This window comes from Takifugu flavidus, chromosome 16 (assembly GCF_003711565.1).
Source record: "Takifugu flavidus isolate HTHZ2018 chromosome 16, ASM371156v2, whole genome shotgun sequence".
Taxonomy (NCBI): domain Eukaryota; kingdom Metazoa; phylum Chordata; class Actinopteri; order Tetraodontiformes; family Tetraodontidae; genus Takifugu; species Takifugu flavidus.
The window spans coordinates 12,758,833-12,785,747 of NC_079535.1; the positions used below are offsets into that span (position 1 = coordinate 12,758,833).

Here is a 26,915-nt window from a genome sequence, read left to right on the forward strand (position 1 = left end):
TGCTGCGCAACTCCAGAGCGACAGCGTCTTTTTCCCTCTCCATGTTTCTTTTGTAACATTTTTTTGTGATTATTTAACATGCACGTTATTACAACATCGATTTAAAGACTTCTAAAATCGGTGTTTGACTTTTCTAATTATTTATTTTGACAGGGCTTCAACATTTAGAGAAACAAATGATAATAATTAATGACACACGTAACACGATAACTGTATAAACAGGTAAGTTTATTGAGAACAGAATAAACCCACTAGGTTTGTTGCAATAAAACAGAAGAGAAAGAAATAAAACCAGTCAGCAATAAAGTGCAGGTACAAACGCTGACGGGGTGATAAAGAACTAACGCACGTTTTAAATGTAGAACAGAGGAAATAATCATCATCACATCATCACGAGGAGGAGTGAAACGTGATTTTACTGTTCGATGCAAACAGAAGTGAGTTTTTTAAGTTGGAACTTCTCATTTCATTCAAGTTTAGAAGAAAAGGAAGACGTGAGGAAAGCATCAGCGGAGCAAACAGCCTGTGATTCACCTGCGGCTCCACTTCCTGACCAACGATGGAAGAATCACCTTCACCTGTCGGAAAAATGTTTCGTTTTGGGAATTCCTGCTCACTGACGTTATGAAACGACCCTTCGTATATCTGTAGCTGTGGACGTCCGCGCACGTGTTGACGAGTTACCAGAAGGGCGGATACAAAACTCCCAATACGTGGAAGCACATTAAAGCATTTATTTATGCGTCGACGAGACTCCGAAGTCTCCAAATCTGAAAATACTTAAAGCAGAAAGTTAAAAACTAATTACACAGTAAAAAAGAAACACGTCACCACAGCAGGAAGTTGAAGGGGAAAATATGAAAATAAAAGCTTTAAAACTATTTCAGCTACCGCCTTAAAAATTCCTCAGGGAATATTGTATAAAACCGTCGCCATAGAAACGGGCCTCGGGGGTTCAGGAGGCCCCCCCGTGTGAAAATACAAAAGTGTCGCACAACTGGGCTCAACACAAACGTACAAACGTGGGAACATCAAAGAGTCCGAAATGCTGATTTTTTTTGGGAGTTTATCATTAAAATGACAGAGGGATGTAAAAAAATAAGAAGAGTCCTCCCATCTGTGGTAAACATGACAGTGGCGACAGAGGTAATCGACCATGAAGACGTCTGGTACCGAGAGCCGGCGAAGAGTCCGAATCAGAGGTGGCGACCCGCCGGGACGGGGCGCCGAACACTTGGGTGCTGCTGTGGGGGCGGAGCCTCACTGGTCCCGCGACTCGTACAGCAGTTTGGCAGCCTGAGAGAAAGACGAGTTAATGTTTGCCCCAGTAGGACGGCGGACGCCCTGCAGGGGGCGCCACAGTGCCCTGCTCGGCCTCACGCTAACGTCAGGCTAGCGGTGATGCTACCTGTCCGTCAGGTGTGTCTACCTTGTGCATGGCGGCCAGCCACAGCGACGCCGCCTTCTTGTCCTCCGCGGCCTCCAGGCGCAGCTGCTGGCCGTCCTGCGAGCCCATCGGTTTGTAGTGAAGGATCATCCCACTGGCTCGGGACGTCCCTCCTGCACGCGCACACACACACGCACACACACACACACACACACACACCACACACACACACACACAACAGGTGAGTGGGTCAATTAAAAAGAACTAGAACGGGAAAATATCTGTGATCAAAAACGCTCCCAATCACCAAAGAAGCAGAAGTCTAATTTCCTGATTGGAGTTCAGCTGCGTCCAACTCCGGTCCACAAGGGTCAGAATCCAGCCGGGCTTTCTGTCCTGCCCGGTAGGAGAGAAAACCCGGCTGGATCGCCGCCCTTCAGGCCCAGCTTTGGAGGCGATGCTGCAGGATATTCAGCGTTTTGATGATAATTAGAGCATTGCATCAGCCTGTTCTGCTGCTTTCTGTTTCCTCCAATCCAATTCTCTCCCAACATGAAGCAGAAGATTCTTTTACATGGCACCACAGGATGGAACCTGATCTTGGTTGGATCCAAGCCTCAGTGAGGGAACCAGACCACACAAGTTGTGAGTAAATAGCAGCAGGAACCATCACAAATGGTGAGTTTAGTGCTGACGTTCCTTTAGCTAAGGGGGCCTGACGGGACGATATGAGATGAGGGGGCGGATATCGGTTATCAATGAATCGTTAATGGATCAAATGTGAATGCGTTTCTCTGCCGTTAATCAGGCGACTGATTAGGAGAGAAGGGGCGGGGCTTATGTCACACAGAGGGAGGAGGTCAGGGGTCACGTTCACACAGGGAAAGGAGCTGCGATGGCGTGAGGAGAAGATCAGACAGGCGCTAACCTTCACCGTGACTGTCCAGCAGACTGGTGTACGTGTGAACGTCACTCTCTGAAGACAGAAGAAGAAGAGGAGGAGGCGGAGCCGCGGCGAGGCAGCACAGAAGAAACAGTTTGTTAGTGCTCAGAACCTGCAACAGTCTCGAGATCCTGATATTCATCTGCTGGTTAGTGGAGGAGGAAAAAAGCTGCTCACAGATTCCGACTTTACACTTTTTACTTTGATCTTAACTGAAACGTCTGACGGAAGCAGCCAAAGACCAGAACCACAAGACCTTCGGGGGTGTTGTGGGACCGGCGGGGAGGGGGGGGTCAGGTCTCACCTCCTGGACTCGTCCCGTCCGGCAGGATCTGCATGCTGGAGATGCGAGACAGCTCCACCTCGAAGTGACTCTCGCCGTCCAGGAACAGATATCTGCGGTTCACAACACAAGCGGGTTGGACTGAGGCCGCCATGCTCGCGAGCGTCACCTCGTGCACACGTTTGCTGCTGCCCAGCTTAAATTCCGGCTCTCGAAAATAGCGACAGGAAGGACGGGTGGGATGGCGCCCGGGCCGGGGAGAACGCCAGCGGCTATTTTAGCCACGAGCGCGGGACGTGCAAACATCAAAGAGGTGCAAACATCAAAGAGGTGCAAACATCAAAGACAGTTTCCCAGCTGTAACAGGTGAAAACGTCCTCGGCTCTTTGCTCAAACCCGCCTGTGAACCCTGGAACGGTCCTGGAACGGTCCTGGAACGGCCCTGGAACTGACCTGTGGTTGGTGGACAGGCGGCAGGTCATGGTTTCAGATTTCTCTGTCGTCCCCAAAGTGACGCCGAAGGTTCCCCCTTTGAGATAAAAGCACCAATCAGTAACATTCACACAGCCGGTGGGTCCTTCACGCCGGTTCTGACCTGCCAGCAGAACTCTGAGCTGCTTGTCGTAGAACTCCGCCTCTTTCTGGGACAGCAGGCTGCACTCGGCGCACTGTCGCACCGGGTCCACGAAGCACATGCGGGGCAGCGCCACCTTGTTGCTGCAGCATTTGTTGCAGAAACAGCGGCCGCAGCGCCGGCAGTGATGCTGCAGGAAACAGGACGACACCATCAACCAGCGCCGCCCCCCCACCGAGCCGCCCCAACACTCTCGCTTTCCGTCTCAAACTTCAGCGGGAACTTTGCAGCACATTCTGATGTGTAACTAAGGAGACGCGGGACGGGAAAAGACCAAGTTCATGTTGTTTTTCTCCTGACTGATGAAAACACAGGAAGTCCGTCAGCACAAACTGCAGCGTGTCGATCCCCCCCCCCGTTTCTGTTCTGACACTTTCCACTGGAAACTAAATCACAACCAATCGGATCACTTCAAACTGTTGCTCCGAGAACTGGAGGAAAAGTCACTAAAACAGGGGATGAAAGTAATCGAGAGGAACTTGAAGGTGTGGGAGGTGTGAAGGTCTAGCGGTAGCCAGCGTGTTTCTGCTGCTAATGCTCCCAGATGTTTAGAGGGGCTGTGGTCAGAGGCTCGGTTCTGACGTGCTGTTGTGCCAGGAGGCGCCTGCGGAGCGACCCTGCGACAGAACCAACAACAGGAGCTGCAGCTGTGAGCTGCTGTCAGCCGGAAAACAATACGGACCTTTCTCCTGATGAAGTCGAACTTGGAGTCACACTGCATACATCTGGGACACTGGAGGCAGAAAGGAACGGAGAAAAACAGGATGTTACGCAATGAAGCCCAGCGCATTCAGCGATTTTTCAGTTCCACTCATTTCGGAACCAGAATCATCTGAATAAAGTTTGATGACTTTGACAGAAAGTTGCACTCAGACTCGGGATTATTTCTTACACTTCAGTCAAGATGAGACAGTTTATTAGCACCATCACAGAGATCTGCTGCAACAGATGAGAAATTATTAACTTTGCTGGCTGCAGTTCCAGTCTGCTCTTATGAAAGGAGAGGATTTTAGAGGACGATCCACTTTAACAAACAGTTTTTTTTGTTTTGGCCTCCGGCAGTGTCTTTATTCAAACCAGATAAAGTTAAAGTACACACTACTTGAGGGCTAGCATAGCACCTTTTAATGCTACTCCAAGGTAATAAACTAGCTCAAGTGCGCACGTAGCCGACAGATGACGCAAGATCAAAGATAAAAATCAAGTCCAACATCGTATCTGCGTCAGACGGACAGTTTATAGTTCATGAGCTATTTACTGGACAATGTTTGCCAGGCTGATGGTGCCTGGAACGCCCAGGACGACGGCAAACTGCCATAAAATGTAGTTAATTTTCGCAGTTACCGGAATAAAAACCGGAAAGTCGAAGATTTCAAGAAACAAATAAAAGCCCTTGAATTAGGTCCATGTTCGCTACGATACCCTGACGGACTCGATAGACGGATAGTTAAGATACTGAATATAGGGAATACAATTAAATTTATGTTTAGTTTGATTGTGTATGTGGTTGTTCTTTAAGTTCAGATATTAGTGCGGAAATGACAACGTTCTAAAAACAACCCCAACAATAGCGCCTTTGTTTTGAAAGGACCTCAACCGGATGTTAAAACCTTCAATCACCTAGCTAGCTTGACGCTGTTATCTGTGGATCTCGTATCGTTCTCGCTGTCAAATTCCCCCACACAGGACTCACCTCCTGATCCGGGACCCACTGCGGTTCGTCCAGGGAGAACGGACTGTTGAAGGCACCATTTTCCGGTACCATGCGAAGACCGCTGGGGCTCCGCACGAGTTTTTTTCCGTCAGGGACTGAAGACATTTCGCTTCAGCAGCTGTTTCTCGTCGCTGTACTCCAGCCTCCCAACCATGGAGTAGACACACCCCCGCCAATGAGTGACAGGGGCGGTAACCAATCGGGGCGCAGAGTTGATGTCACGTGGTTGACTCGGCGCTTGGTTTTGATATCTTGTCCCAGTGAAATTAAAGTCCAACTATGACAAAAACAAACGTTTGTCTCCACTGTTCCCATTAAAAACTGCTTATTACTTCATTTTAATATTTTTTTTGGATGATTAATGATTTTATTGCTTTCCGTTCAGTGATAACCCACCATAGTTGGACAACATATTAAACTTATATAAACAAGTTAACTTGAATTGGATCAGATTTTGATGAGTTTTGAAATTGTTTTCTGATGTAAATTAAATGAGAATCTGTGCAAAGTGATTTGATAAGACTTGTGGAGCCAAGGTGAAAGTTTCAAAAAATGAAAGGAATAAATAATAGCCGTTGTCTGAGTTTACTGGTTCTAATTTCTTTTGATCTTTTTCTTAATTTTTTGGCGACATCATTTGACTTTTCTAGTTTTTAAGACTCATGAGGATTAAGGACAAAAATAGAGAGTTCTTTTTATTTATTTTTCTTTAATAAAAAAGATGACAATCCTGTTTCACACCACGTCTCTATAAATATTTTTAATTCAAATTTGTGGTGAATGCAAATATACATTATACATTTGAAGCTTTGATCTGCTATTGAATTTCCTTTGATGTTTTCAACTTCGTTTAAATAGAATTTGTCAAAGACAAAAGTTTGCTGTCTAATTTCAGTGTGTGTGTATGTGTGAAGTTCCTGAGAATTGTTTGGCCTTCATGTGCCACTAAATTGACCCTTGAAGAGAAATTCTGATTTTTTGACGAACTCAGATGAACCACAGAGCACAAACACGCATCACTGACAAACAACAAACGTAAACACAGAACAGCACAATTCAAAATGTCAATAACAGTCGGATCGAACCTGTGTGGGTCCAAAACCGATCAGAACCAACGCAGCTAACAATCAAAAACAATGTTTAAAAAAGAGATGAAACTTCAAGCAGCTGATAAATAGGACAGTGTTGCTTAAAATCTGCCGACAATGTCTGATGAATATTAACTTAAATTCCATAAAATTTCGACTAAATTGAACTGAACCTTTGTTACAAGCGTCCAGGTCAGTCTTTTAAAATGACATTTTACCGGCAGAATGATTAAAAATCACACAGAAATTTGTTGTACTGTATTTTCTCCAGAAAACCAGATTTCAAACGCTGAAAAACATGTTTGCCGCCAACGGGCCGAGCCGGAAGGGAATCCACCAATCAGAGGCTCGGTGGCGCTTTGGAATTCTGGGTAGTGTAGTTTTCTTTACACACGCTCGTTTATGAACAAAACGAAATGACTGAATGATGAAGATATTTTGTTCCAAGTGAAAAATGTATATAAAATATACATTATGTACATATTTGGTCTTAAAATGTGGGGACAATCAATGACGACATTCACCAAAGGCGGGCTGAGATGGCCCAATACACAGTCCGGTGAGGAGACAATAATGTATGCTAATGTCACTTTAGGACCTAAAAAAGCCGGTGGATCCGTTTAAAGTTTAAAAAACAGTCGAGTTAAAGTTCATCAGGTGAAACCAAACAACTCTGTCAGTGCAAATTCAAGTGGGAGAGAAAAAACAGCAGAACTTTATCACCAATAATTTAAACATTTGATTCAAACTCTTGTTCGGCTGGGTAGAAATGAAAGAAATGTTCCTACAATAAGATCCTCAGCATAGATGGTGTCTTTTTCGGTTCCTTTGACTTTACATTCAGGTTATGTGAAAACACAAATCAAACATTCTTCATGATTTAATGTTAATCGTTATTTGGCGACATCCACTTTACCTTAACTACACAGGCAGGAAGTGACATCAAAAACAGCTAAAATTACAAACCACCTCCTGATTAAAAGGATGAATCGTGATTTCTCTCCTACTATTTCTCCAGTTGTACTCATTAAAAAGGAACAAACACCCCAAATCAGTGTCAAATACCCAGAAACTGTATAGTCGGCAACGTTTCACACACACCGACAGCCGAGGGTCAAGACAGGAAGTGGCTCTCACGGCCTTCAGCGCGCCAGGTCGGTGTGGCTGGCGCTCAGGTCTCGACTCTTCTTCAGACGATTATTTCGCTCCTGGAGAGACGAGTGGAAACAGAGAGTTAGCGGCTAAAGTGACCGGCTGGTTTGGTAACAGCCAGTAAGGCCTCCATTTATAAGGACAACACCACAAACCCCACCAACATCGTCCTGCTCACACGAGTCTTATTAGTGCTAAACCAGTAGCTTCTGCATTTAATCCAACATTCCTGCTTCACATTCAGTAAATCAACAACTGAGATCGACACGTTTGACTTAAAAAAAAACCTCATAATGTGAGTTTGGGTCATTTCAGAGCAACGACGGAACAAATGGACCAAATAAATGAATTTCTGCCGATCGGGACATTTTTGGGCCTAGAAGCTGGATCTCCTTACTTGGTAGCGGTCGGCTGCTGCCTTGTCCACCACGTTAAGAACCCCGAGAGAGCTGGCCCGCTTCATGCTGCACCCCGAGCCACGACATGCAGGGAGGAGGCGGGTGAGGGGGGTCAGAGGTGAGGAGAGAGTCAGGCTGAGGCTTTTAGCTCAGGGGAGAATGTCGGGTTGGTTAAAGACATCAGTGATACTTTCACACAGGTTAGCGTCACGACATTTCTCCTCATCGTTGCGCATTTTCCCTTTTGACCCCAAAGGTCCGGAAAGAACCCGACTCACCTGTCAGAGTCACAAACCTTTAATTCTTCCTTCAATAAACATCATCGTTAGCGGGTGGAAGGTGAATGGTGTCAAACCAGAAAGTCAGTTCATGCAACCATCAGGCAGCGCCGCAGAAGCTCGTCCATGCTAGCAAGAAACCCCAAACCAGCTCTGACCCAAAAGAGAAATAAAAAACATCCCGTTCGCCCTCTGCTGGCTGGCTGCAGGGGAGCTCATAAGCTCCTCCCCCTTCAGGTAAAAATGAGCTTTCCACCAAACTTTGGTACCGTCTTTATTCTTGTCAGTGTGGCATCAGTTAAGCTTTTACCAATGCTAACGCTAACAGCACAAACAGACTGACTGGTAGTCATTTATGAAGAAAGAAACATTTGTCATCTTGTGGAATGTCATTAAAATTTCTGCAGTGGTTTAATGAGGAGGTCTGTGATGACGATGACATCATCAGGTGGCGCCACAGCGAGCAGCACAGGGAGGAAACGGGAACCAGTGAGCACACACACACACACACACACACACACACACACACACACACACACACACACACATACACACACGAGCCATGCAAGAAGACGTTCACAGGAAATTAAATATTTATTCATAAATACAAGTTCAACACCTTCAGAAACAGAAAGCCGTGCAGACGCGCTCGTCAGGAAATAAAGTCTTTTCCCGGGAAACAAACAGCCCGTCGGGCGTGAAAGTGCAGCAGACGTGAGCGGATTACGTCATCGAGCGTCACGTGACGTGAGCCGCTCGCTCCACGTCGTGTCCTTTGGTGGTCGTGGTCGCTTAAAACGTTTAAAGCACAATAAAAACTTAAAAGAAATTAAAAAAAAAAAAAATGACATGCAAGCAGATCTGGAGCCGAAGTTTCCACGTTTTCCCCACATTTGACCGATTTTATCCTCCGTTTTCCTTTTAAACCTTAAACGAAGGTCGTTTTTTTCTGAAACTGAAATGAAATCTGAAGTATTTCCTCACAAACGCGGCGGTCTGGGAGCAGAGAGGAGAACCGACGCAGCAGAAGCGCATCACATGTGCAAAGGCAGCTCAGAGCGTTGCACCCCCAGGAACCAGAACCAGAACCAGAACCATCCCTCCTTCATGGTTGGGTTAGTACCCGTCACCCAGCTGGCGGGGGTCCGGCCCGTCCCCGCCGGCCTCCACCGGCGCTAAAGTCACAGGAAGCGTCTGCAGCGATAGTTACCCGAGGTTTTTGGGCTCGCCGTCCCGAGTCGAGCCGCCGCCCTTCAGCTTTCGGACCAGTTTCTCGCTGCTGCGGCGGATGGACGCTCGGAGTTTACTGAAGGATCCGCTCCTCTTCAGAGAGCCGGAGCCGTCCTGAGGGGAAACGGCACCGTTACACTCACACAAACACCTCAACCGGACCTCAAGGTCCATCTGCTCCCAATTGGTAGCAAAGGAATTTCAGTTCAATGAAATATTTTAGTCTTTTGGCTGACTGCAAACTCACGGAGGGATTATAAAACTAGAAAGATTCCAGGAGATAATCTGGTCACACATGAGTGAAACCACAAAGTCATATTTCCACATGAACTTCCGCTGCTGTGAGGAGCAGACGTGCACACGACTAACTGGGATAAAACCAGTTTGGCAGCAGTGTGTGATTCAGGTGTGCTGCACAGGTGGGCAGACAGAAGCGGTGCTGTTAGTCTGGACCATAGGTGTCAAACTCTGGCCCGTGGGCCAAATTTGGCCCACAATGTAATATATTTGGCCCGTGAAGCCGTACCAATTGACTATTGGAGCTGGCCCGCCGGTATTAAAGCGCATGTGCTAATACTACAAATACCAGAATGCTCTGCTGGTGTTTTGGTGTGAAAATCCACAATCCACAGCAGCTGGTGGTGGTAATGCACCAAATTGTGGCTTGCTAACCACCAGGAAAGAGGAAGTAGTCATAGTGACCTCAGAGAACAACAAAAGATGACGCTATAAAACGCAACACCAAGACAAGCACAAGCACCTGGAAATGACTCAAAGGTGCCAGAAAGTAGAAGAAGAGATGAAAAGGCCTCACATTTACATTAGATTAACTTACAATGGCAAAAGATTACTGTTGAAATTTAAAAGAGAAGGAATGAATGCCAGTGATGTGTTTTTCAATTTGAATTTTGATCTTGCATGTGTGCAATAATAAATTATATATTGTGTTAAGATTTGCTCGTTCCATGTTCAGTTGTTGAGCAAAACTAGTTTGGGTCCATATCAAAAGGTTCTGTGCTGTAGCTGGAGGAAGAGTTTTTTCAATAAATGTCACTGTTGGCCCGTGACTTTGGCCCAGTTCTGAATTTTGGCCCCCTGGGTATTTGAGTTTGACACCTCTGGTCTGGACGCTGGGGTCCTTCAGCATCAGGGGCCACGTTCGACCTGGTTTCACTCCCAGGTCGTCACCTTTAGGCAGGTAAAGGTGACGACCTGGGTGAGACTCCTTCGCTCACGCTATTAAAAGCTTTTGTTGCGTTGGACATCAAGGTCCAGTGAACAGTGAGAGGAAAAGACAGACGGCGAGGCGGCGGCTTCAGGTGAGCACAGACTTCAGCTTTTATTAGAAGTTAAGAAAGACAAACTGTAAGATGCACAAACAGGACAGGACACGTGACGAACACCTCTACAATACACACCGTCATCTTAAATATGCAACAGCACAGCAAGATTCCTCAACTATGTATGCTAATGCTAACGTATGCTTTATTTACAGTTGTTGTTACAGGTTTTCCCCACGACCACCTACACCCAGATAAACTAGAACCAGTGGAAAAGCCACCGTCAGAGCTAAAGGCTAACAGAGCAGTTAGCAAAACAGACGAGACTCGGTTAGAGAAAGATGGCAGGAAGCAGAATTTCTCTAGTTTAGTGAATGAAGACTCTAGTTAGGAGACAGAAGAAGGTAAAAAGCAGTGAGTGGTGTTAGACAGAAGAAGGAAACAGCGAGACAGGTAACGCAGCGTCCCGGCCGGCTCCGGCGCCGATACAGTCGGGGAAGCAGAAGCAGGAGCGTCATTTCTACACTCTGGTTATAATTCTGGAGATTTCAGCCAGAGGCCTGAGGTGGTGGAGGAAGAGGAGGAAGAGGAGGAAGAGAGGGGGCGGAGCTGAGGAGAGGCGTCCGTCATGCAGAAGACAAGTCTTTAGAACCGTTAAAGGCATCTGGAGTTTATGTCTGACGCAGCAGAGAGAAGAGAAGGAAACACAAGCAGGGAAAAAGAGAAAGATGAGAAGAGGTTTAATTTACATTCAATTAGCACAGAGACCGAACGGAAGGTGAACGGTTATCAAACGACACTTCCACACACACATCTCAGCACTGTCACTCATATAACCTTTTAAAATGTTGCAAACAAACAAACAAACATCCACTTTAACCTTCTCCTGCTTCTGATAAGCAAATCTAAACTTCGCCTGATATTTTCCACAGGTTTTGTTTTTTTTACCCACAGGGATTTAAAATCTGGATAAAAGTAAAAAAAACAAGATGGACAGGAAGGAGCTGAGATTATGCAGATGTTTTTTATGCTCTTTCAGATGTGATATTAAAGGTAATAAAATCATCATCTAACTCTGCAGAATTTAATTTAAAAATATAAATGTAAAAATTCTAAATGAGAAGTGCTGCTGTCGTTCTCAGACTCGGCCACCAGGTGGCGATATTAAGTGACAGCGCGCTGCTGTGCGTGAGGAACGTGCACAGAAGAGCTGCAGGAGCAGAACAGGTGGAACGTTGTTAGAAGACAGAAACAGTGAAGGGAGACATGAGAGCAGCCAGACGGGAGAAACGTCTGGAACTAGTTCAGGATGCTGGTGATGCTTCTGGGCAGAGCTGTGCACGAGTGCACGAGTGACTGTTCAGTGCACGAGTGACGGGAACAATTCAAAACATCCTGCAGTTTGGAGTTCACCTAAATGTTCCTCTCTGGCTGCTCATGCACGCAGGAGCAGAAACAAATGAAAAGGAAAGCAACACACACACACACACACACACACACACACACACACACACACGCTCGCACACACACACAGTCCAGTACAGTACAGAGCCCCTGATGAGTCAGCAATGAGAGGTTCTAGTTGTGTTTTACCCCTGTGGTGCCGCTGCAGTGAGGACAGGTGTGAGTGAAAACATCTGCAGGTGTGGTTCAGTCCTGATGCATCAGGGATGGTGTGTGTGTGTGTGTGTGTGTGTGTGTGGTGTGTGTGTGGTGTGTGTTGTTTCAGGCCACAGCTCCAGTCCCCACAAACCCAGGAAAAGGAGGCTGCTGATTGGTGGTTGGGGCGCTATGGCTACTGTTGCTACGTGAGACGACGTCCCTGCTTGTTGTTTTACTGCAGATGCTGTGAAGCTCAGTTAAACGCGGCTCTGCAGCAAAAAGGAAGGGGGGGGGGGGGGGGGGGGGGGTTGCTGACGCAGCAGTTTAGACTCAGTTAGTTTGGTTAAAGCTCGGAAGAAGGAAAGCAGGAAAGCTAAAGCCAAATGAGGAACAAACACAACGCTGGTTTAATCTGATGAGGAGTGTATTACAGGAGTTGTGAGGACCGGTAAGAGTCCAGGGCTTTGTACTGTACTTACCCCGTTCCACTCCACGCTCATACTCACTTCCTCGCCACCGTCCGGCCCGCTCTCGTACTTCACCGTGTCGGAGGTCAAACTCTCGCGGCTGCGCTGCTTCTCGCGGGCCTCCGGCTCGCTCAGGACCTCGGCCACGCGTTGCTTGTGGACAGTGTCCAGACCCTGAGACACGGAAACAGGCGAGTCTGTCATAAACCAGGATTCCAGCGTAAAACAGCAGAGGAGATCAGAGCTGAACAGGGAGGTGGTTCCACCTCAGAGCCGACTGTCTGGGGAGTTAATTATTCAGGAGAGGAAAGCCGCCCAGCGGGGGGGGGGGGGGGGTTGGGGGGGTTGTTTATGTCTGTGATCCCGTCTCTAAACGCCCCAGTTCACAGCTTTCACCCTGAAACCACACCTGCTTTCTGGACCTCATGGCGGCTTCCTCCAGAGTGTCAGCCGCCTCGAACTTTCCCTGCCGCCTGTAGAGGGCGCCCAGGTTCTTCAGGGTGGTGGTCACCGTGGGGCTGCGGAGACAAGGAGGATGATGTCATCCCAACACCGGGGTGTGGCCGCGAGAGGCCACCCGTGAAACAAGTGCGATTCCCGGAGGATCCACACAGACCTGTCCACTTTACAAGCCTTGTACCAGCCGCCGTACTCTCCGAACGGGGACCCGTCCTTCTGCTTCCCCTGGAAGACAAAAACCACCAGCTCACTAAAGCGGCCGGAGGAGCCGGAGGAGCCAAACCAGCTAAACAAACAAACTTTCCCAGAAATTAACCCTCTTTCAGCCAAAACGTGGGCGATGGCGCCGTCGCCGTGGCAACCACTCAGGCTCAACCCGCTAACCCCGCACGAATCCCTTCACGTCTCGCCATGGGCGCGTGCTGAAGCCATTAAACGCCATCGGGCCGCTCACCTTGCTTTGTTCCTCCCGCTCTTCGGCGTGCATCCATATCGGTTTGTTCTCGTCTGCAGGGAAACGCATCAAAAACCGGAAGAGAATCAGACAAACGAGCAGCCGAGAGGTCAGTTCAAAAGCCTCCCGCTGCCTCGCTCTGACCTTCACGGCCAGACAACAGCAGGTTCAGGCCTTCGACTGGTGTCTGGACCAGATTCACTGGACACAAATGTGGGTTTTGTCGTACCGTCAACGGAGCCAAACTCCCTCTCGTGAGCCCGCGTCAGGATCTCCTTGTACAGAGTCTCGGCCTGCTTGAACTTGCTCTGTTTCAGGTAACAAGATGCCTGAAAACAGCAAAGCAGTCGTCAGGGAAATCCGACTCATTAGTGTGTCATTAGGGGCCAACATCTGCTGCACCCCCACCAGGTTGTTCTTGGTCTTGGCCACGTTGGGGTCGTCGGGGCCCAGTTTGGTCTGGTAAATCTCCAGCGCCCTCATGTAGTAGTACTCCACCTCCTCGTACTTGCCCTGGTTCTGGCACAGGAGAGCCAGGTTGTTCAGCTGCTTGGCCACATCTGGGTGGTCCTTCCCCAACACCTGCACCGGGGAGGGGAGGGGAGGGGGGGGGGGGGGTTATCACAACAGCAGTGGGGGTCAGCACTTAACCAGACAGACGCAGCTCCAGCTGCTGATCAGGGTTCTGATTAGGTCAGAGCCATCAAGAGCAACATCAACCTTAAAAAAGGGTCAGAACGTTGCTATTATCAAAATAAAGAGTTAAAGAAAAGAGAATGAACGTGAACATTCTGCAGCAGACCTCAGGGAGGGGGTGTGTTCTGTGTCTGGACCCACCTTCTCTCTGATCTCCAGGGCTCTCTTGCACAGAGGCTCCGCCTCCTTGTACTTGCCTCTCTTCCCGTACAGGACCGCCAGGTTATTGAGGGTGGCGGCAACCTGACAGGAGCACAAGCAACATTTCACCAGCTGACCATCAGGTGTGTGGGTGCGTCTCCCACTCCATCAGGAGGGACACGCGGGGACAGGAAGTGATTTCAACGAGCCGTCATTTAAAGTCAAACTCAACGCCGAGTCCACAAAATATGTAGACGGGAGGAACGAAAAGAACCTGGAGGTCACATCTCATCTCTGATTAGGGAGGAAGGATGAGAAGAGAGAACAGGAAGTCCATCACAAACTTCCAGCTCAAAATGATTTGGATAAAACTTCTTAGATCTTGATGGTGTTCATCTCTGGCCTATGATGGCCGATTAATAAAAGAATCACACTAGGAACTCTTAACAACGTCCAGGCTCCCCAGTCTTCCTCGGTTCAGACCCATAATTGACCCAAAACCTCTAGATGATTCACAAAGCGGATTTCTGTGTCTGACCTGCTGTGTGAGGTAAATCAGCATAATCAAACACAGCCAAAGGTCTGTGGACAAGGAGGTCCAGAGTGATTAAGACAGAGTCTACAAGGTGGAGAGGAGATGTTTGCTGAGATGCTCCATCAGTGCCACCGCACTAGTTTGTTGCCAAGACTACGATTTACTGATGGCAAAAATCAGTGAGAATCAGGACAAACAGAGCGGGTGCTGGTGGGACAGAAACGTCAGGGCCTGCTGGATCGTACAGCAGATAGAGAGGATGGAAGGAGGCCTAACCTCAGTGATGAAGTGAAGGAGGTCCAGGGAGCTGAAACGGTCATAACACAGTTAGTCCCCCTGCTTGGAGCCACAGAACAGGCCTGACTCCTTCTGTGACTGTCCTGTCCCCCAGACCATTGGGGACAGAAATCTGGACGTCCACACAAATATCAGACAGCAAATCTTTCCCAGGTTTACGGGCGTCTTTAGCACCAAATCACCCACCACAAACTCCTCTTAATCACCAAAAACTGAATAAATGGGACATTTAAGGGGTCTTTAATGATGACAAATGGGTGAAACTCAACCCCGATTGGGTTTTTAGAAGCTGTTTCTGGCTATTGCCGGGCGTTCCTCCGCCTGGTTCTGATCTCCCAGCACAGTGGGCGGAGCTAAACCTAACCCTAACAGGTGTGAGAGCACTGATGGAGAAGCACTCACAGCTGGATGGTCTCGTCCCAGAGTCTTCTCCCTGATGGCCAGAGCGTCGTTCAGCAGGTTAGCCGCTTCCTTGTATTTGTTCTGATCCCTGACGGACACACGGAGGAAAACGTTCAATCCCAGCAGAACCGGCAGGGTGAGTAAATCAAGTCAGCTGTGAGAGAATTCACACGTGTTTCTGTGGCGTCAACGGCGCCTTTATGGCTCGTCAAGGACTCTGGCTTAAAACATTCTTTTCAGGAATGAGATGCTCCCAAATAGTTTGAATGTCCAGCATTTTAAAGCCATTTACAGGATGAGGAGTCAGCGATGCTGAACTCTTGATTTACATCGTTACATGTAGAATAACTGAGTCGGGTTCGACGCCCAACGCTAAAATCAGCCCATTCTGCAGGAACACGGACACAGCAGAGCCTCTTTGGACAGACTCACCTGTAAACAAGGGCGAGGATATTAAGCATGGTGGCCACATCTGGGTGGTCATGTCCAGAGGTCTTCTCCAGGTCCTCCAGGGCCTGCTTGCAGAGGGGCACAGCCACCTCGTACCTCCCCTGGGAGGCGTACTGGATCACCAGGTTGTGGAGGGTCCTCAGACGGGCCGGGATCTCGTAGCCTCCCTGCTGGGCAGCAGCCACCGCGGCGCTGCCATGGCTGGGCTGGACTGGACACCACGGGACAGAAGAAGGGTCAAGTGATCGGTGAGAGTTACTGGGGGAAAGCTGCTCCTTCAGGAACAACAACTCAAACTAAACTACAACGTAGCGAGCGGTAGAAATATGTGTGTGTGTGCAGATGTGTGATGATGAAGGTCTGTGCTGGGATGGAGGAAGGCTCATCGTTCTCCTGCCTGAGTCAGAAGTCACGTCATGGCAACAGAGCAGAGGCTCTCAGACGCCTGGAACACTGCTTAAGGATTCTGACTCTGCAGCTCCTTCCTTCTGAACGCTGCAGTCTCAGCAGTCTGTCAGAACCCAGACCAGTCTGGGTCAGGAGGCTCTGTTAGAGCAGCACCGGGAGCCTCTTCATCATTCACCGCCATCAAAGGCGCCCAGATTAACGGCCACTGAGGCTGCAGAGCTCGTTGGGGCTCAGACACTCGTCTGCAGGCTGCCGACCAGTTTAAACTGGCTGAGAAGCTGCAGCCGGGAGCCAAACGGGAATCTGAATGAGAGCTCCTGCTTCAACCCTGACGTCCTTCCAAAGGCTGAATATTCTTCAAACATTGCTGAAGAGTCCTGCTCAAACGTGGGTCGTTCCTTCAGCAAACAACTAAAGGAAGTGAATCTCTCCTCATCTGACCTCCCTCCTCTTTTATTGAGGTCTTGGGTTTAAGGCTGTGAACGCGAATCACCCTCACTATTATTTCAGAAGTCTGTCCTGGGTTTGTTTCAGGGAACGTTTATTTCCAGAGCGCAGGTCACGAGGACAAGAGCTACTTTCATTTCTGGAGCGGCTGAAAAGGCTCCGAGGGGAGCAGGAAGATGAGCGACTCACTGCCTGGGGCCTGGTCGTCCTGGTCGTCTGGGAAAAGATCATCCAGAGTCTCTTTGCTGGTGTCGGAATCTTTCTCCTCCTGAGAAGAAGAGGAGGGAGAGAAAGAGCTTCAGAAAGGAACCAGCTCTGTGCTTCACACGTGCGCTGACGCCACCACTTCCACTGGTGATTAACTGGACTCGTGATGAGGGCAGAGCTCACCGATGGAGACAGGTCCTCGTCGTACTTCTTCAGCTGGTTCATGAACTCCAGGTGCTTCTTCTCCTCCTCCAGCTGGGCCACGCTCTGCTCGCTCTTCTGCAGCTTCTGCTGCGTCCCGGCCAGCTCGTCCCGCAGCCACTGGTTCTCCTGGCACAGCCGGCGCACCTGAGCGCGGAGCTTCTGCTTCTCGGACTCCACCGAGCTCAGGTGGCTGGACAGAGCCATCATCACCTGGGCAACGAGAGGCAGGGCGTGGCTGAGCCGTGGTGGGATAAACACGGGAAACACGGCAATTCTGATGCCAAACATCTACATTTCACCATGACGCTTGTGTACAACAGACTCCAGAACTTCACAAGTGTTAAATCAGACGGAGCAGATGAGCTTCAGAACCATCAGGAGGTTTAGGGCAGTAGTTTGCTGCCCTAAACCTCCTGATGTTCTGAAGCTCATCTGCAGAAAGATCTGAGTTCGTGAGCTGCTCACTAAGAGGAGGGTGTCATTAATTCTGAATGAGGCACAAAGCATGCTGGGAGATGGGGATGAGAGGCTAAATCCTCCAGGAGAACTCAACAATATGACAACAATAAAGATGCAAACTGGCTAAAAAAATAGGCCCTTAAAAGGCCTTTGTGCCAGCTTCAGGGATTGGACCCATTTCCATCTGTAAAAAGAAGGAATTCTTTACAAAAAAACACAGACGAACAGACAGAACTCTGGTCTTTGAACTCAACATATAGTTTCAAGCGTTTGTTGCCCATGAAGCCGGCGTTTATTCTATTTTCCAGCCCCGCCGGAGCCATTCAGAGCCTGACGACGGCTTCCTGCTCAGAGCAGACGCTAATTACAAAGACTTGGGTCAGAAATAGGCCTGAAACATATGGAAGCGTTCACGGGCCTGTGGGTCAGGGCCCGTTGCATCATGTAAACAGAGCCTACCTGCGCCTCGCTCAGCCCCAGCTCCAGCATCTCCAGGGACTTGCGGATCATGTGCGACTTCTCCTCCACCAGCACGCCCTCCTCGTCCTGCTTCAGGCACCGCAGCGTGCCCAGCAGGCCCTCCAGGATGGAGTGGTGCTCCTGCTTCAGGGCCTCCAGCCCCTGGATCACCTGCTTGGTCTGGGAGATGATCTCGTCCTGGGACAGCTTCTCCCCGAGAGCCTCCTGCTCTTTCACACACACCATGGCGGACATGTCCTCGTGCATGCTGCGCGTTCACCTGCAGAGGAGGAGGAGGAGGAGGGGGAGGAGGAGGAGAGGAGGAGAGGAGGAGGAGGAGGAGGAGGAGGAGGAGGAGAGGAGGAGGAGATGTAACTACACCAGGGAAGCCTCGGCTCCGGGCAGAAGAACAGCAGAAATGTAATTTTCTCCCTTATTTTTCACAGAATTCTGACTTTATTCCACTGGTCTGGTGGTTTCTAACTCAGAAAAACACAAGTAACGCAACAAAAAAGCTCCTCCCGACCTTCTCTCATGACACTAAACTGTCTTTAATGGACGAGAGTCAGCGCCTCTACGATCAATACTGGGGGAGAGGGGGGGGAGAGAGAGGGAGGGGGAGAGAGGGGGAGGGGGGAGGGGAGGGGGAGGGGGGGAGAGGAGAGAGAGGGGCGGGAGAGGAGGGAGGGAGGGGGAGGGGAGAGAGGGAGGGAGGGGGGGAGGGGAGGGGGGGGGATGAGAGAGGGGGGGAGGAGGAGGGGGGGGGGGAGGGGGGGAGAGAGAGGGAGGGAGATGGAGGGGAGAGGGAGGGGGGGGAGGGGGAGGGGGAGGGGGGAACCATGGCATTAACTAAAGGTCAGATCCGTTTGTCGGCCTGAATGTTCGACTAAAGTGGATTTGAGGAATCGGAACAAATCACCTGCACACCTGTGTGTGTGTGTGTGTGTGTGTGTGTGTGTGTGTGGTGTGTGTGTGTGTGAGATAAACACACATTAAATGTAACCTGATCTTGGTGCAGCTAGAACTCTCATCACATGAACAAGTGCAGCCTTGAACCCACGACTAAAGGCTGCTGAGGATGAGGATGAAGATGAGGATGAAGATGATGAAGATGATGATGAAGATGAGGAAGAGGATGAAGATGAGGAAGAGGAAGAGAGCGGCGTGCAGTTTAAAAAGCCGAACCGTGAGATGGTAACGACCCTGAATCAGCCACATTCAGCCGCCCTCCATCAGGACCCGGCCTGGGACCTAGTTCTGGTTCCTCTGAGTCCGACCCTCAGCACGCCCAGTATGAGGACCATGGAGACCACCACGCCCAGTATGAGGACCATGGAGACCAGCACGCCCAGTATGAGACCATGGAGACCAGCACGCCCAGTATGAGGACCAGCACGCCCAGTATGAGACCATGGAGACCAGCCACACGCCCAGTATGAGAACCAGCACGCCCAGTATGAAGACCATGGAGACCAGCACGCCCAGTATGAAGACCAGCACGCCCAGTATGAAGACCATGGAGACCAGCACGCCCAGTATGAAGACCATGGAGACCAGCACGCCCAGTATGAAGACCAGCACACCCAGTAATAAGACCATGGAGACCAGCACGCCCAGTATGAAGACCATGGAGACCAGCACGCCCAGTATGAGGACCAGCACGCCCAGTATGAAGACCATGGAGACCAGCACGCCCAGTATGAGGACCAGCACACCCAGTATGAGACCATGGAGACCAGCACCGCCCAGTATGAAGACCACCACGCCAGTATGGAGACCATGGAGACCAGCACACCCAGTATGGAAGACCAGCACGCCCAGTATGAAGACCATGGAGACCAGCACGCCCAGTATGGGGACCAGCACACCCAGTATGGGGACCATGGAGACCAGCACGCCCAGTATGAAGACCATGGAGACCAGCACGGCCAGTATGAGGACCATGGAGACCAGCACGCCCAGTATGAAGACCATGGAGACCAGCACGCCCAGTATGAAGACCATGGAGACCAGCACGCCCAGTATGAGGACCAGCACGCCCAGTATGAAGACCATGGAGACCAGCACGCCCAGTATGAGGACCATGGAGACCAGCACGCCCAGTATGAGGACCATGGAGACCAGCACGCCCAGTATGAGGACCAGCACGCCCAGTATGAAGACCAGCACGCCCAGTATGAGGACCAGCACGCCCAGTATGAAGACCAGCACGCCCAGTATGAAGACCATGGAGACCAGCACGCCCAGTATGAAGACCATGGAGACCAGCACGCCCAGTCTGGAGACCATGGGACCAGCACGCCCAGTATGAAGACCACCACGCCCAGTATGAAGACCATGGAGACCAGCACGCCCAGTATGAAGACCAGCATGCCCAGTATGGAGACCATGGAGACCAGCACGCCCAGTATGAAGACCATGGAGACCAGCACGGCCAGTATGAGGACCATGGAGACCAGCACGCCCAGTATGAAGACCACCACGCCCAGTATGGAGACCATGGAGACCACCACGCCCAGTATGAGGACCATGGAGACCAGCACGCCCAGTATGAGACCATGGAGACCAGCACGCCCCAGTATATAGGACCAGCACGCCCAGTATGAAGACCATGGAGACCAGCACCACGCCCAGTATGAAGACCAGCACGCCCAGTATGAAGACCATGGAGACCAGCACGCCCAGTATGAAGACCAGCACGCCCAGTATGAAGACCATGGAGACCAGCACGCCCAGTATGAAGACCATGGAGACCAGCACGCCCAGTATGAAGACCAGCACACCCAGTATGAAGACCATGGAGACCAGCACGCCCAGTATGAAGACCATGGAGACCAGCACACGCCCAGTATGAGGACCAGCACGCCCAGTATGAAGACCATGGAGACCAGCACGCCCAGTATGAGGACCAGCACACCCAGTATGGAGACCATGGAGACCAGCACGCCCACGCCCAGTATGAAGACCACCACGCCCAGTATGGAGACCATGGAGACCAGCACACCCAGTATGAAGACCAGCACGCCCAGTATGAAGACCATGGAGACCAGCACGCCCAGTATGAGGACCAGCACACCCAGTATGGAGACCATGGAGACCAGCACGCCCAGTATGAAGACCATGGAGACCAGCACGGCCAGTATGAGGACCAGCACGCCCAGTATGAAGACCAGCACGCCCAGTATGAAGACCATGGAGACCAGCACGCCCAGTATGAGGACCAGCACACCCAGTATGGAGACCATGGAGACCAGCACGCCCAGTATGAAGACCATGGAGACCAGCACGGCCAGTATGAGGACCAGCACGCCCAGTATGAAGACCAGCACGCCCAGTATGAAGACCATGGAGACCAGCACGGCCAGTATGAGGACCAGCACGCCCAGTATGAAGACCATGGAGACCAGCACGCCCAGTATGAGGACCAGCACGCCCAGTATGAAGACCATGGAGACCAGCACGCCCAGTATGAAGACCATGGAGACCAGCACGGCCAGTATGAGGACCAGCACGCCCAGTATGAAGACCATGGAGACCAGCACGCCCAGTATGAGGAGACCAGCACGCCCAGTATGAGGACCAGCACGCCCAGTACGAAGACCATGGAGACCAGCACGCCCAGTATGAAGACCATGGAGACCAGCACGCCCAGTATGAAGACCAGCCACGCCCAGTATGAAGACCATGGAGACCAGCACGCCCAGAATGAGGACCAGCACGCCCAGTATGAGGACCAGCACACCCGTATGGAGACCATGGAGACCAGCACGCCCAGTATGAAGACCAGCACGCCCAGTATGAAGACCATGGAGACCAGCACGGCCAGGCCAGTATGAAGACCAGCACGCCCAGTATGAAGACCATGGAGACCAGCACGCCCAGAATGAGGACCAGCACGCCCAGTATGAGGACCAGCACACCCAGTATGGAGACCATGGAGACCAGCACGCCCAGTATGAAGACCAGCACGCCCAGTATGAAGACCATGGAGACCAGCACGCCCAGTATGAAGACCAGCACGCCCAGTATGAAGACCATGGAGACCAGCACGCCCAGTATGAAGACCAGCACGGCCAGTATGAGGACCAGCACGTCCAGTATGAACCGTTACTGGTTCTTCAGCGCCTGGATTAAACATGCCCAATATAAACTCCGTCATGCTGCTAAGGCATGGAGAGGACAGAGCGGTCCTGTACTTTAGACAACACACACACACACACACACACACACACACTGCTGAAGGCCACCCTGAACACACACAGACGACCCTGGTGGCTCCATGTGACTCAGCAACCGGCCTCCAGCCAATCAGCTGACAGCAGGGCAGGAAGCTGCTGTGCGGGGGGCAGCGGGGTGGAAAAGCCCCCTGCTGGGCTTCTAAGACCTCCTCAACCCGACAACAGAAAAGACCCCGTTCGGTGGACGTGGAACCGCTGATCGATCGACAGAAACGTCCTGTCACAGGACCTTGATTCAGGATACTGAAAGAAACAAACGCGTGTTATTGGGTCACATCTCGAAGCGTGGAAACGCCCCTCGCCGCCGCCGCCGGGCTGCTGAAGCGCCGCGAACAGAGAAGTGAGAGCGGGGGGGCGACTCTTCCTTCCTCTTTCCATCTAACGAGCTTTTATTTATGGCATCGGAGGCCCGGAGAGTAAAACCCAACAGGGAGGTGAAGGAGAAGACTTGTGACGGTAACTTTTGAGATGCGGAGAGCCGAGGGCCCGCGGGCCCTGGGGGAGGGGGGGGGGGCTCGTCACGTAACCAGGTTAGGATGGAGACGAGGGGGAGGTGCTGATGGATGAGGGGGTATGATGCTGATGTGGACCCAGACTGACTGACATCCACCACAGACTCGGTTCTGCTGCTGGTTCCTCGGTTATTAGTGATGAGTAATAAAGACCTTCAGGTCTGTGGGGCTCCACCTGCCCCTGGGGAGGGCAGCAGACCATAATCAGCAATAAAGGCAGAAAGGTTCTGCCCCTGGAGGGGCAGGAGCCTGAGGGCGGGGTAAACAGTCGAAACTCCCGGGAGTTCCGCAGCGTTCCCCGGGGGTCCAGTCAGGTCCTCCGCGTCTTAAACGATCATTTCGGCCCCCAGCTGCGGGTCCCACACTGAGCCCCACTGTGCCAGGATCACAGGCAGCTTTCAGGGCTCTCAGCCCCGCAGTGAATACCAATGACACCCGCATCACATGATCCAGAACCGCCCGGACAAGCGCACGGATTAACCAGAAGAACCAGTTCGCCAGTCATTTCCAGCCACCGGGCGCTAACTGGGCTAGCACCCAGTGACAGTTAATGTGATTAGGGCGTCTAATTCCTGCGGTCATCGTAAACACAGACCCGCACCTGGGAGGTTTAAACACCTCGTACCGGGAGGGAATTGACGGGAGCTCATCGGGCCCGGTTCGACAAAACCACACATGAAAAACAGGAGTGACACATTTGGAAAGGAGTCCACCGGCTAATGCTAATGAGCCCAGCAATTAGACGGAGCCATCCTCACCGTTCAATAGGACGTCCGCTGACATCCGCTGCCAGTGTGTCCGGAATATGCGGCTGGTTCCGTTCGGCTGTCGGAGCTTTAAACCACTTCTTTTACTCTTCCTTCCACCGACAGCGTCAGCGAGGGTCAGATATTCAGGCCGTCACGCAGGAGTCTTTGCCGGGGCTGCGCTGGAATAACCGTCGTTACGAACCGCCACCTAGCTACATAGCTAACCAGCTACCCGTCGAACCTTTAGTCTGAGCCGCACCAGAAGAGCCGGTTCTTCTCTGGTTCCATGGCAGGAACCGGTCCGTGAGAGTGGCGTGAGGGCGGCTAACTGGGAGCCATGCAGATGACAGCCCGCTGCTCCCCGGCTGGAAATGGCGCTGCCCGGCTCCCCCCGCGGCGGTGACGTCATCCCGGCCCGGGTGAAGGCGGAAACGAAGCTGTCAGAGGTTCGACCCCCCCCGAGGCTGACGAGGAGGTCCAACTGGGTCAGCTGGATTCAGAATGAGAACTTGCCCCCCCCTCCAGCCCCAGAACACCAATATATTGAACGCCGCTTTAATCGAAACCTTAAAAACAAACGACATCTCCCGGCAAAGTTCAGGGAAAAGTACAGAAACTGACATTCGGAAATGATGCACTTAAAAAAAAATGTCGTCCCAGTTTAACGTGCACAGATTTCACACTTTATTCTTCAACTCTTAAAAAAAAAACAGCAGACAAACATTAGCAGAGCGGTGCAGAAATGGAAGAGTTCAGTTCCTCTGCGAAGCCTCACACGCGGACAAAGGTCACGACCCTAAAAAACCCTCACAGATAAATTGAAAGGATTTTTTTTTAAGAGCCAGATGTTTGCAGATGCCTGAAGCGGCGGATTATTTTCCCCGGCTGAGCAGGTTAAATCCTTCCCGGAGGCCTGAAATCAAAGATTCCAGAAGCTCTGAACACATGAACGACAGAAACAACGTGGAGGCAGGTGGGTCCATCGCTCCTCATCCAGGTGGGTCCATCGCTCCTCATCCAGGTGGGTCCATCGCTCCTCATCCAGGTGGGTCCATCGCTCCTCATCCAGGTGGGTCCATCGCTCCTCATCCAGGTGGGTCCATCGCTCCTCATCCAGGTGGGTCCTCATCCCGGAGGAGCGCCGCTCTTCCGGCTGCTGCTCCTGTCGGTAACGCGCCTCCACATGGAGCTCAGGGCGACCCGGGCCATCAGCAGGGTGATGCTGAAGTTACGACGGTACCATTCTCTGCAGGTAAATGAGAAGCACAGGTGGTTTAGCTCTGCTGGAGGAGGCTTCCCTCATGGGAGAAGACTCACTTGTTGTAGTTGGCGTGACGAGTTCTGTTTTTGTCCAGGAAGCTTTTGTAAAACGCCGCCATCTCCTTGCTGTTGAGGGACCGGCGCCGCCCTGCAGGGACACAACGTGTGTTTTATAGAACCGGGTCAGGAACTGTGGGATGTGCGGAGCGGCCAGGTTCCCTCACCCTGTTCATCACGCAAACCCAGGCCTTTGGCCTGCAGGTGGGAAACGATGAAGGCCTCTTTTTCCTGGAGAGATCAATTTTGGTGAATGAACTGTATGAAACACGGAACAGGTTATTTTTGCTTTTCCAGCCATGTTCGATGAGCCTTTGTAATACAGGTTTTGCATGTTATTGTAATTTTTAGGACTTAAACAGTAGCAGTATTGAATATCAGCGCTTTGGTTTAAAACATATATACTGATATAAATGCTAAAATATTTCATTCTTTAAAGCTCACTTTAAGTGAATTCGCCTGATCGTTCTACAACACAGGAGTTTTCCATAAACTGAATTTACATGTAGAAAATAAATGTAAATGTTTTTCATGTTTGGCCAGATTTGCGGAGTGCTGCTGCCCTCTGCTGGTGGAAACATGGAACTCTCCACACAAGGTTCTCTGGTTCTGCTGCTCTTCTGGAGATTGTTTAGCTACTTCATGACAAATTTAAAATCTTTAAAAAGACTGACAGAGAACATCAAAGGCCCGAGGTTTGAATGATAAACAGGAAGCAGCTCTAACACACTTAACATGATTAATGATGATTAAGATGTGAACCTTGCTGAAGGTGATGTTCTGGTTGGCCCAGAAGTCCTGGTTCCAGTCCTCCGTATCCTGCCTCAGGTGTCGGAGACGTTTCTCCAGCTCGGTTTCATTCTCGGGGATGTGATAAACAATCGGCCTGAGGTTGGAGAGAGGGTTTGGGGGTCCGATCCAGTCGTGTGTGGAGCTGGGTCCTGGTCTGAGAGCAGATCTCTGCAGGCACAGAAAACCAGCAGAAGTGAAAGCTCAACATCTCTCCTTTGAATCGCACTTTATTAAAATTGCCCTATTACATGAGAGCATAGCGGAAGTGATGCAAACAAGTTCCAACATACAATTTAAGAAGAAATTATACACACACAGCTAATGTTTAACACCGAAGAGTGTTGCATTTAAAGTGGTGTTTACATTGAGAGCACTAATGTGTTGGGCATCACCCCTGTGCTGCTGAATTGATGACACATGATTGGGATTCGACGCACAAACCTTTGCAGTTGTGTCCTTGTGTGGCTCTTGGTTGGAGCTGCACAGCGGGCGGTTGAGCGCAGGTAACCGGCGCGGGGCAAAGCGGCGCAGGAGCGCCCGTCCGAGACAGACCGCCGCGGATGTAGAGGCCATCGTAAAATAGAACTAAACTTGTTTTAAAGCAGGTTTGCGCCGCATTGCCTGGCTGGAATTAGCCCGGGCTACATTGCAAGAACTCACGGCGGTGTCTTTCCGGTGTCCTGTGGTCACGTGACCACGTGTAGGCTTCAAATGCTCGCCTGCATAAGTCAGAGGGGCGGTGGTGGAATTTACCCCGTATGTTTGGGGATTTAAAAAAAAACCATACTTTAAAAAATATTTATCTTTTCAAACTATGTATGAAATATCACGAATTGTTTCAATCAGAACAATATAAACTACAAAAGCAATCGCCAAGCAGGTTATTCCCCCACGGATTGTGACCTGCACCTGTACTATAGTGTGTGTATATATATTTATATATGCAGTAGTAATACAGCAGGTTTACGTAACATAGCAGGTTGCTTTATGACCAAAGTCCCTTGGCCTTGCTCATTGGATAATTACGTGACAAGGTTTCTCCGGGACACGGAACATCAACTAAATCTGGCAATCTTTTCTTTAGCCCGTGATCATAATTGCTTAAAAATTACATTAATATCCGTCTATAACTTGGAGGTATTTTGCTCAAAAATGAACCTCTTCGGCGAAGGTATTAAATAATCGGCACGACCGCATGTGGATATGAAGCGCACATAACGTTGGACAACCAAA

At 50.5% G+C, this 26,915-nt stretch overlaps 3 protein-coding genes across 8 annotated transcripts; all 3 read right to left on the reverse strand.

Annotated features, from left to right (window-relative positions):
- Positions 1-207: 207 nt before the first annotated feature.
- Positions 208-5,133, reverse strand: zfyve21 (zinc finger, FYVE domain containing 21). 2 transcript variants are annotated; one of them, XM_057059078.1, is made up of 8 exons: positions 4,941-5,133; positions 3,930-3,980; positions 3,209-3,377; positions 3,067-3,142; positions 2,635-2,726; positions 2,316-2,363; positions 1,430-1,560; positions 208-1,296 (listed from the first exon to the last, which is right to left on the reverse strand). In XM_057059078.1, the coding sequence occupies exons 1-8, from the start codon at positions 5,064-5,066 to the stop codon at positions 1,261-1,263; spliced, it is 729 nt and encodes a 242-aa protein (XP_056915058.1). In that variant the 5' UTR covers positions 5,067-5,133; the 3' UTR covers positions 208-1,260. The 2 variants fall into 2 exon arrangements, with proteins under 2 accessions (XP_056915058.1, XP_056915059.1); XM_057059079.1 differs by lacking the exon at positions 2,316-2,363.
- A 573-nt stretch (positions 5,134-5,706) lies between these two features.
- On the reverse strand, positions 5,707-23,979 carry klc1a (kinesin light chain 1a). Of its 5 annotated transcripts, none has more exons than XM_057059061.1 (16): positions 23,583-23,979; positions 18,075-18,354; positions 17,136-17,366; positions 16,935-17,013; positions 15,873-16,101; positions 15,441-15,528; positions 14,207-14,308; positions 13,778-13,951; positions 13,599-13,698; positions 13,370-13,422; positions 13,073-13,140; positions 12,866-12,974; positions 12,496-12,630; positions 9,088-9,221; positions 7,599-7,665; positions 5,707-7,257 (listed from the first exon to the last, which is right to left on the reverse strand). In XM_057059061.1, the coding sequence occupies exons 2-16, from the start codon at positions 18,339-18,341 to the stop codon at positions 7,192-7,194; spliced, it is 1,902 nt and encodes a 633-aa protein (XP_056915041.1). In that variant the 5' UTR covers positions 18,342-18,354; positions 23,583-23,979; the 3' UTR covers positions 5,707-7,191. The 5 variants fall into 5 exon arrangements, with proteins under 5 accessions (XP_056915041.1, XP_056915040.1, XP_056915042.1 ...); XM_057059060.1 differs by having other exon boundaries at positions 12,469-12,630; XM_057059062.1 differs by lacking the exon at positions 7,599-7,665 and having other exon boundaries at positions 12,469-12,630.
- Positions 23,980-24,233: 254 nt separating this feature from the next.
- Positions 24,234-26,440, reverse strand: LOC130540140 (cytochrome c oxidase assembly factor 8). The gene is made up of 5 exons (XM_057059080.1): positions 26,124-26,440; positions 25,653-25,850; positions 25,058-25,121; positions 24,891-24,981; positions 24,234-24,819 (listed from the first exon to the last, which is right to left on the reverse strand). The coding sequence occupies exons 1-5, from the start codon at positions 26,253-26,255 to the stop codon at positions 24,699-24,701; spliced, it is 606 nt and encodes a 201-aa protein (XP_056915060.1). The 5' UTR covers positions 26,256-26,440; the 3' UTR covers positions 24,234-24,698.
- Positions 26,441-26,915: the final 475 nt, after the last annotated feature.